At 57.7% G+C, this 10,165-nt stretch overlaps 2 protein-coding genes across 3 annotated transcripts; one reads left to right on the forward strand and one right to left on the reverse strand.

Annotated features, from left to right (window-relative positions):
- Nucleotides 1–5: 5 nt before the first annotated feature.
- Nucleotides 6–5,510, reverse strand: LOC102093809 (B-cell differentiation antigen CD72). Of its 2 annotated transcripts, none has more exons than XM_005508062.3 (8): nucleotides 5,265–5,510; nucleotides 5,090–5,179; nucleotides 4,779–4,868; nucleotides 3,753–4,067; nucleotides 3,374–3,522; nucleotides 2,898–3,049; nucleotides 1,394–1,561; nucleotides 6–1,080 (listed from the first exon to the last, which is right to left on the reverse strand). In XM_005508062.3, the coding sequence occupies exons 1-7, from the start codon at nucleotides 5,347–5,349 to the stop codon at nucleotides 1,420–1,422; spliced, it is 1,023 nt and encodes a 340-aa protein (XP_005508119.3). In that variant the 5' UTR covers nucleotides 5,350–5,510; the 3' UTR covers nucleotides 6–1,080; nucleotides 1,394–1,419. The 2 variants fall into 2 exon arrangements, with proteins under 2 accessions (XP_005508119.3, XP_064903224.1); XM_065047152.1 differs by having other exon boundaries at nucleotides 5,042–5,179.
- Nucleotides 5,511–7,090: 1,580 nt separating this feature from the next.
- Nucleotides 7,091–10,165, forward strand: LOC102093998 (B-cell differentiation antigen CD72). Its single transcript, XM_005508063.3, has 6 exons — nucleotides 7,091–7,362; nucleotides 7,472–7,564; nucleotides 8,682–8,996; nucleotides 9,104–9,252; nucleotides 9,485–9,525; nucleotides 9,826–10,165. The coding sequence occupies exons 1-6, from the start codon at nucleotides 7,218–7,220 to the stop codon at nucleotides 9,971–9,973; spliced, it is 891 nt and encodes a 296-aa protein (XP_005508120.2). The 5' UTR covers nucleotides 7,091–7,217; the 3' UTR covers nucleotides 9,974–10,165.

The following is a 10,165-nucleotide window of genomic DNA, read 5'->3' on the forward strand; positions in this document are numbered from 1 at the left end:
ATGGCTTCAGTCAAATTCCAGTTTATTATTGAGGTTCTTTGGGTTCATGCCCTTCAGTCCGTGTTTGTGGCGGTGCACAAGAAAGCAAAAAGCAGACAAGCTGTGTCTCTTTATTGCTACGAAGTGGGTTCAGCCAGCAGACAAGACAGAGAAGAGACACATGCCACCTCCAAAAAGCCTTCCTCTAGCACCCTTTTTCTCTTCAAGCAAGCTAATTCCCATAGCAATTAACCAACTATATATCATCTAAACATGGCCCACACAACCCCATCATAAAATAAGAATATCTTCGCCTGGTTGATCATGACTTCCTCTGCTCTTGCCTGGCTGCAATGTGACATCAGGGCTATTTTGCTTAATCTTTGCATGTGCATGTGTTTAGTAACTATATTTAAAGTCCTGATGACTTATCTCACAAAGCGTCAGTCTGCTGCAAGTGATAGAGTTGCTTTTGCTTTTGAGAGGCACCATCACATCGCACAATGCTAAAGGTCAATGCCCTGATTCCTAATTAGCAAAAAATAAGCCCAGCAGCCAGCACGGGTGCTGGTTGGTTCAGGTGCAGCTTCCCTCCTTGGGCACACTTGCTGGGTTGCCTGAAAGCTGTGGCCAAGCTGCTCCTGGGATGGGGCCAAGCAAAAAGTCCCTGCCGTGGCTGACTGGGTGTGGGGCTGTGCCGTCCCCTGTTTCTGCATCCGTGCCAGCCAGCACCACAGCTGTCTCCGTGCTGGGGATGTCACATGGCTGCAGCACTGAGCATCGGGGCCGGCTCTGCTCTGTGGCTGGGTCTGGGCTCCCCATTGCGCTCTAGCCCCCGTGCTCAGGAAGATTCAGAGTACCCACTGCAGGTGTGGGGCTGGGCTGTGGGGCCTGTACTGCTCTGCTGAAGCACATCAGGTGGGGGGAAACAGACACCACCACTGCCTCCCCCAGCCTGCATGAAACCCAAGCATCACTGGGCATTGCGGGGAAGGACCTGGGCAGCCCATCTGTGAGAGGGAGGTGGGTTGTTCGCAGGGATGGGACATCCTGGGAAGAGATGTAGCCGGGCTGAAGCAGAGGTGATGCAGGGTGCAGGTGCTGCAAGGGAAGACAGAGGGTGAGATGCTGCCCATCACACACAGTGGGCCTGGAGAGGCAGTTTGCAAAGGAGTTTCCCCCTTCTTGCCCCTTTGCTGCACCACAGCTTCAGGGGGGTCTCTTGAGCTGCCACAGACCGGGGGCTCCCATGGCAGCAAAGGGATGGAGGCAATCTCCATCCAGCACAGAGAGGGGCCTGCATCCCTCTCCATTTCCAAGGGAGGGGATCAACATGCCCCACGCAGAGGCCCAGGCTCCCCACTTCCCTTCATGTGTCCCAGAGCTCAGCAGAGCCTGGCATGGGCACACTCACCATGGCAATGCTGGGGACAGCAGTTGTCATCCCATGAATGGGGAGCTTGGCCCCGCCGCCTTCTCGCAGATCCAGAAGTGCAGGTCATTGGGACCAGCACACTGGGCAGGTTTGATGTTCCCACGGCTTATTATAGCACAGGACCCATTTGACTTGGACTGCCACAGCCTGGATGGAGAAACAGCAAACACACTGGGGGGCTGCCACTCCCCTGCCCACCACCCCTGCTGAGGCAGCCAGGGCTGCTGATGGCTGTCTCTTGCACGCTCGCATGGGAGGGGTTGAATGCTGCAAAGGGGTGATACTGCAGTTCTCCCCTACTGATTTCACAAGCTGGAGCCTCATTCCTTCCTTGGGCAGGCTGAGAATGACGGAGTCACAGAATCACAGCATGGTTGGGGTTGGAAGGGACCTCTAGAGGTCATCCAGTCCAACCCACCTGCTAAAGCAGGTTCACCAGAGCAGATCACACAGGAATGTGTCCAGGTGGGTTTGAATGTCTCCCGAGAAGGAGACTCCACAGCCTCTCTGGGCAGCCTGTTCCAGGGCTCTGTCACCCCCAAAGTAAAGGATTCTCTCCTCATATTCAGAGGGAACCTCCTATTCTTCAATCTGTGCCCTCATCCTATCAATGGGCACCACTGAAAAGAGTCTGGTCCCATCCTCTTGACACCCAGCCTTGAGAAGTTTGTCAGCATTTATAAGATCCCATCTCAGCCTTCTCTTCTGCAGGCTGAACAGACCCAGCTCTCTCAGTCTTTTCTCATAAAAAAAGAAGATAAATTCCTCTGCAAAAAGTTTGCATCACTTGCAACTCCCCTTAGCCTCCCCGCTGCCTGACTCTCAGCCTTGCTGCTGGGGGATATTTGGTCCCTGCAGTGCTGGGCAGGGGGGAGAGCCTGGTCCTCCCTGATGGCATGTGGGTGGCCGGAAGATCTGCCCTGGGCTGTGGGGCACTGATGGGGTGCAGCCCCCTGTGGTGGGGCTGAGGATGGAGGGGCAGGCAGTGGACAAGGGCTGGGTACCCAGCACCCAGCCAGATGGGTCTGTTCCTCCCCACTGCTCTCAGACGCTGCAAGAGGAAGCAGTGGCAAGCTGGGGATGGGGTGCAAATGTCAGGGAGGAGCCCAGGACCCTCTGCAAGTGGGAAGGCTTGATTTCCCCTCGAGGAGGAACCAGAGAAGCACGTGCGTGACAGAGGTGATGCTTGAACGCTTTGTCTAGACCTCAAATAAAACTTGCAGTTTCTTTTGCCCCTTCTCACCACTTCCTGTCTGCACAAGACTTGCACATGCCCCCTCCTCCAAGCACTGGCTTTCCATTTGTATGACCTCTAAGCATCTCACCACACCACTGCACACACCTCTCCTCAGCCTCAGCTGCCCCAATATTCTTTGTTGCCCAGTGCTTGTGCCTGAGACTGGGCACCGATGGGATTTAAAATGCTTTCTAAAGTCATGCTGGAGGATTGACGGCTTTCACAAGAGGCTGTGCTGCCCAGTACCTTTCATAACGAGAGCCGTCCACCCAAAACCAGGCATCTGAGAACCCCTCGCCATCTGGGTCCCCTTCCTCCAGCCAGCCATAGTCATACCAGGGGTAGCTGCTCTTCTGCAGCCCAATCCAGTATGGGATGTCTGCATTCTTCAAGAAGGCCTGTGGAAGGAGAAAAAGATAATTTTAGTTACTTTTCCATGGTACCGAACAAGATGAGGTGTTTGCAGGGGATGGTCATCTTCCCAAGGAGCCCTTGGGGCTGGAGCTCTTTGAGGCAGGACACCTGAGCAGCTCTAGCGTATACAGCATCCAGGGGTGCCAGAGACTCTCTGCCCCATGTCCAGCACCAGCCATGAGCTTCAGAGATCAGCCTTTTGCCCTCCAGTGTTTGGCAGGGTAGGGGCCCCAGACAAATGCTGGCCCACCTGGGGAGCCCAGAGCTGGATGCACCAGCTCCTGCCCTCAGCTACCCCGGTGTCCTACCGGCACAGTCCAGCGACTCCAGGATTTGGTGACCAGGAGTTGGGAATATTTCTTCTCACACTCATCTTTGCTATCTTCCCATGTCTTCTTTTCCGATGAAACAAAGAGACACTTGCCCCTGTACAGCAGCCAGCCTGCAGGGCAGCAATCTGGGGACAGGGATACAGTTTGACCAAACACAAATGGCAGCAGGGGACTGCAAACAGCCCTCCATCTTCCCAGTAGACAGCACAGGCTCTGTTTCAGGCATAGCTTCAGCCTTAGGACCACACTGTCCCCATCACATGGCCAAAAAATCCGGTGGTCATGCCTCAGAACTGCACCTTATGAGGGTGCCAGTCCCCTGGGTCACCCCATCCCTGCTCCACCAACACCTTACCTATAGCCGTGCAGGAGCGTAGGATGGCCACTGTGCTCTCACTGTTGTTGAGCTTCCCCTGCACCTCTTTTATCTCCTTCTCCATCTTCCCCATGGCACCCTTGATGCTCCACAGCTCAGCGTTCAGGCTCTCCAGCTCCAGCTGGCTTCTGTTGCCCTCCCGCCACGCTTGCTGCAGCTCCGCTTTGGCCCACGCCAGCTCCAGCCGCGTCTGCTCCAGGCTCTGCTCCCGCGCACTCACCTCCTGAGAGAGGCGGCCCTGCTCGGCCGTGTGCTCCCGGGAGGTGTCCTGCAGCCTGCGGGTCACCTGCCAGTCTGGGGACAGGCTGGGTGAGCTGGGGCACAGGGACGGGACAGCCCAGGCAGAGGGACATGGGACTGACCCTGCTCAGGGGGTACGATGTGCAGGGAAGGGCAGGGAGGTGTCCATGCTGGATGGGAGAGGACGGGAAAGACACGGCAGGAAAATGTATGGGCAGGGGAGAGCAGGGTAAGGCAGGACAGGATGCAGCAGCTGACACAACAGAGCAGGGACAGGGATAATGCAGCAATAAAAGGCTGGGGAATGGGAAGGGAAGGGAAGGGAAGGGAAGGGAAGGGAAGGGAAGGGAAGGGAAGGGAAGGGAAGGGAAGGGAAGGGAAGGGAAGGGAAGGGAAGGGAAGGGAAGGGAAGGGAAGGGAAGGGAAGGGAAGGGAAGGGAAGGGAAGGGAAGGGAAGGGAAGGGAAGGGAAGGGAAGGGAAGGGAAGGGAAGGGAAGGGAAGGGAAGGGAAGGGAAGGGAAGGGAAGGGAAGGAGGTGGGGAAGATGGGTGATGGGAGACAAGGGAGGCACCCATGACATGCAAGGGATACAGGGCAGCTTGTGATAGACAGGGCAGAGGGATCAGGCCATGAGCAGTGTGAGACACCATGCTTCTGTTCACCCTCCTCGTTCAGCCATGGCACCCACCCCAACCCAGCTGTCTCCCTTTGCCTGTGCTGCCCAGCCACCGCCAGCCCCAGAACTTCCCACGGACCACAACTCACAGCAAGCCCCCAGGGCCACAGTGGCCACCAGCAGCACCAGGAAGGTTGTCAGCAGCCCCACACGGACACACCACCAGCGGGACCAGCCCTCTGCAAGACACAACCAGCCACAGGCATCACCTGGTGAGACGGGGAACCCCTGGCAGCCCCCCCACCTCCTGCCCACTGGCAGCAGAGTGTCAACATGGTGGCACAGGCGGCATGGTGTGGGCACTTCCTCTTCAAGGATGGGAGTGGGAGCACCCCAAAACACCACTCAGTACCTGCACCGGGACCTCCCCAGCTCCCCTGGGCTCCAGCTGGTCCCTCACCTGGGCTGGGCTGGGCCCCACCCCCATCCTGCCCCACTGGCACAGACTGCATATTCTCGTAGGGGCTCTCCGTGTCATCCATGCCAAGGGCTGTTGGAGAAAGGCAGGGGAGAACAGCTGAGTCCACAGGGCTGAGCATGGCAGGGACAGCGTGGGGTGTCCCATGGGTTCTTACCTGCCTCCAGCGCCTGGTTGGCCACGCTCCGGCCCCCCACCACCTTGGCAAACCTCAGGTCAGCATAAACCACGCTCTGGGCCATGTGGGCAAACACTGGGCAAGCCCTGTCTCCCACCCTGCTCTTGGGATGCCTTGCTGGGATGCCCTTGCTCCCCGGTGTTTGCGTCGTCTCTCGGGGGTGCAAAGGAGAAGAGTGACCGGTGTCTGCAGAAACAGAAGTTGGCTCTGAGCTGTAGCAGATGGGGTCAGTGAGGCATGGCTGCAGAGACCAGCACCTTCTCATTGGTCCCAGCATAACCAGCCTGTCCCCTCCCACACCCCGAAAGTGCTCACAGTCCCCCCAGACATGTGGCAGGGCCAGGGCAGTGCAGCCTGAGGTCAGGGCAGTGGCAGAGAAAGGGTGGGAGTGGTAAAATACTGCCAGTTTCCCCAGAGAGGTGGTAGATGCCCCATCCCTGGAAACATTCAAGACCAGGCTGGACGGGGCTCTGACCAACCCGATCTGGGTGAAGATGTTCCTGCTCATGGCAATGGGGTTGGACTAGATGAGCTTTGAAGTTCCTTTCCAACCCAAACCACTCTATGATGGACCCAAATGCCTGGGACAGGGTAGAGCTCAGGAAGACCAGGGCCAGCCTGGACACAGGAGCACACTGACCTGGGGACAGGCTTGTGGAGGGCTGGAGGTTCTCACAGATGCAGATTTCCCCTCCTGGGCCCTGGGGATGGGAGTTTCCCCATGATGCAGCTTGTGCTGCTGCCTCTCGTTCTTTCCGTGGTGCCCTCTTGAGAAGACCCTGGCTTCAGCATCACTCCACACCCCCTCAGAGAGCTTCATACGGCAAAGACGTCTGCTTCACCTTCCCTTCTCCAGACCACAACACCATCACTTGCAGCATCTTCTCCTTGGTCCTAAACTTCAAGCCTCCCTGAATTTCAGAGGTTTTTACTGAACCACATTGAGTGAAAGGCATGTTTTGGAGGGGGACACTGAGGTGGGACCAGCTGGGCATAGCTGGACACAACCATTTCCTGGGACAGGACTGGAGATGTGCAGGAGTGCTGGTGGAGCACAGTATTGCAAGAGCACTCTTCATCATCTCTGCAAGAGCATAAGTCCTTCCTCACTGGAGAAAAGCAAAAATCACAGCGAGCTCCAAATGGCACAGGAAGGAGGCTTGGAAAACTACAGGTTGAGCAACTTCCACGCAAACGCCAGAAAGTAGATGGAGCACATCCTCCTGGACATGTGATGGTCCAGGCCTCGGGAGGACACGCTGGTGGATGGGGAAAGCCAGGCAGGATTTACCAAGGGCACGTGATGCCTGTCTAACCCACCAGTCTGCTGTTGTGGGAGAACTGGGCTGCGGACAAGGGAAGAGCAATGGGTGCCATTTATCATGAACCTTTGAGGTCTGGGACACGGTTTCCCGTGGTCTCCTTGCTAGCAAAATGGGGAGATGTGCCCAGGGGGATGGGAGAAGAACATGAGCTCACTCTATAATGTGGGAACTTGTTTTAGGCATCAGGGCAAACATTTCTGCACAGCAGCAATTCTCAAATCCCAGACCAGAGCACACAGAAGGCCATGGATGGGGCCAGCCCCAGAGCCACATGTTCCCATGAGGAAACCACCCCCACTCTCCCTTGCACCATGGATTTGGGTAGACTCCCAGTAGGATGAGACCTTCAGCTCTGCCCAGCACCTCAGCCCTGAGCTGCACCACCCCACTGTCATCTCAGGGGACCATGAGCAGTTTCGGGGCGTGGAAGGGGACAGGTTTTTGACACTAGGGCCAATGGTGAGACACCAGTGAGCTTTCTTTCTCCTCATCTCACATCGAACTTCTGCTTCTGCAAAAACCAGCCACACTTCTCCTTTGCAGCCCCAAGAGAGGAGGCGACAGTGACGGAGCAGGGGTCATCAGACTCATCAGAGAAGCCCAGGGTATGGCCGAGAGCGTGGTCTATGCTGACTTGAAGTTTGCAGTGGCCCTGCCTCCCACCACCCCCGCCTGCCCCACAGCCCCTGATGAGGACGACAGCCCCTATGAGAACATGCCTCTGGGGACAGTGGCCCCAGCACCCAGCCCAGGTGAGAGCCAGGACACAGCGACGGGCCCAGGGCTGCCCTGCCAGGGAGAGATGGTGGTGGGTGGCTGTGGGACCATGAGGTGACACCCAGGGACTCTCATCTCTTGCAGGGAACTGGCCCCGGCGTTGGCGTGTCCCTGCAGGGCTGCTGGCAGCCAGCCTGCTGCTGCTGCTGGTGGCCACCATTGCCCTGGGGACTTGCTGTGAGTGTGGGCAAGGGCCGCGGTGCAGCCAGGGAGGGGGGGCACTGGAAGCAGTTTGGGGTTGGGTGAGGGCCGGGTTGCCGGGGGGTGTTGAGGCCAGGGGGTGCCGGGGGCTGGTGGTTCTTGCTTGGCTGCCCTGAGCTGCCTTCATTTGCCTATATCTGCTTGCATTGCCTGCACTGCCCACCACTGCCTTCCCCTGCCTCTCAGTGCCTCCCAATGCCATCCCACTGCATTCCAGTGCCTCCCAATGCCATCCCACTGCATCCCACTGCCTCCCAGTGCCTCACAATGCCTTCCCACTGCCTTACCCTGCCTCCCAGTGCCTCCCAATGCCATCCCACTGCCTTCCATTGTCTCACAGTGCCTTCCATTACCTCTCACTGCCTGTCCACTGCTTCCCCATCATGTTCCACTGCCTTCCCCTTCCTTCCCATTGCCTTCCTGTTACCTCCCACATGCCTTCCCTCCCCTTGCCACCATGGGGCTTCCTTTCCCTGAGCTGCCTCCATCTGCCTCCATCTGCTTGCACTGCCTGCACTGCCCATCACTGCCTTCCATTGCCTCTCAGTGCCCCCCACTGTCTTCCCACTGTTTCCCCATTGCTTCTATTGCCTCCCAGTGCCTTCCATCATCTTTCCACTGCCTCCCGCTGCCTCCATCTGCCGGCATCTGCCTCCCATTGCCATCCCACTGCCTTCCCAGTGCCTTCCAGTACCTCCCACTGCCTACCATCACCTTCCCACTGCCTTCTCCTTGCCTCCCACTCTTTTCTCACTGTCTATCCACTGTTTCCTATGGCCTCCCATTGCCTCCCAATGCCTTGCACTGCCTTCCACTGTCTTCCTGTTGCCCACCACCTCCTTAACCATTGCCTCCCACTGCCTCCCACTACCTCCCACTGCCTCCCGTTACCTCCCATTGCCTTCCATTGCCTTGCCAGCCTTGGGGTTTCCATTCCCTTCCCACTGGCACTGCCGGAACAGTCCCTGCCCAAAAACAGACATTCTTATCTCACTCTCCCTTGCAAGGGCCATGCCCTGAGCAGGGTCAGTCCCGTGTCCCCCTGCCTGGGCTGTCCTGTCCCTGTGCCCCAGCTCACCCAGCCTGTCCCCAGACTGGCAGGTGACCCGCAGGCTGCAGGACACCTCCCGGGAGCACACGGCCGAGCAGGACCGCCTCTCTCAGGAGGTGAGTGCGCGGGAGCAGAGCCTGGAGCAGACGCGGCTGGAGCTGGCGTGGGCCAGAGCGGAGCTGCAGCAAGCGTGGCAGGAGGGCAACAGCAGCCAGCTGGAGCTGGAGAGCCTGAACGCTGAGCTGCAGTACACCAGGCAGGAGATGGATGTGCTGCAGAAGGAGATGCAGGAGGTGCAGGTGAAGCTCAACGACAGCGAAAACACCGTGAGCAGCCTGCGTGCCTGCGTGAATACAGGTAGGGCTGTGGTGGGGAGGGGCAGTGATGCTGCTGGGGAGATGTGGGGGCTGAGCATGGCCCCTTGAGCATCTCTAAGTGGGCCTAAGCCCTGTCCTTTCCCCCAGATTGCTGCCCCTTGGGCTGGGTGCTCTACAGGAGCAAGTGTCTCTTCGTCTCAATGGAGATGAAGACGTGGTTGGACAGCCAGATGTACTGCAGAAGCAACTTGGCTCAGCTGCTGGTCCCAGACAACTGGTCACCATGGACGGTGCCGGTACCGAGCAGGGGGGCTGCAGCATTCCCAGAGGGTGGGGGTGATGGCGGGGCTGGGCAGACCCCTGTGGGTTCAGCAGCAGAACATCTGCTGAAGTGCTGGGGTGACACTGTGAGCCCCAGGTTCCCATCCCGGCAGGCTGCAGTTGGGAACACAGACAGCCCCGGGGCTCCTGGGCAGCAGCTGTGTGCTGGGCAGGGGGGCACGTGGCTGACATCTTCTCTCCCCACAGCATTTTGTGCAGGCGAGTGGTGCCAAGTACTGGATTGGAGAGTAAGTATCAAAATTGCACTTGTGAACTTGAGGGACCCTATGAGAATTCATATGCAAAGTAAGTTGTTCCATCCCGGCTACCTACACTGCTCCCACCTTCATCCGTCACAGGCAGAGGTGCTGGGCACTGCCTGACTGTCTGTCCCAGCCATGGGACGGATTCTTGGGCATGGACAGTGCTGTGGCCTTCCTGCCCAGATTAAGGGGCTCTGAGGCTGCAACTGCCTAGGGGCCAACACTGGGCTGGCAGTGAGCTGGGGCCATGGTGGTGGCACCTCTCATATGCTCTTCCCCTTGTAGGAAATCTCGGTACTCCTACTGTTCAATAACATACTCTGGGAAGAGACACACCTACCACTGCTCTGGAAATTTCCCATGGATCTGTGAGAAGTCCCCAGATCTGAGCAGCCCATCCAAGACCCGCCTTCTTCTCCTGGCCAAGGGGTGAACTCTGAGACCCTCTCTCCATCACTAGGACTGAGGGACAGGAGCTGGGGGTGCACAACAAAGACACTCTGTCCCTCCTGCACAGCTACACCCCTGTGCACCGTTACCTCAACCGCATTGCAAAGCTCAGGGGATATAGGTTGGGAAACAAGGTGTTTGCATTTTTAAAACAAGACTTATTATGGAAACTGTA

Source organism: Columba livia, chromosome Z, assembly GCF_036013475.1.
Source record: "Columba livia isolate bColLiv1 breed racing homer chromosome Z, bColLiv1.pat.W.v2, whole genome shotgun sequence".
NCBI classification, from domain to species: domain Eukaryota; kingdom Metazoa; phylum Chordata; class Aves; order Columbiformes; family Columbidae; genus Columba; species Columba livia.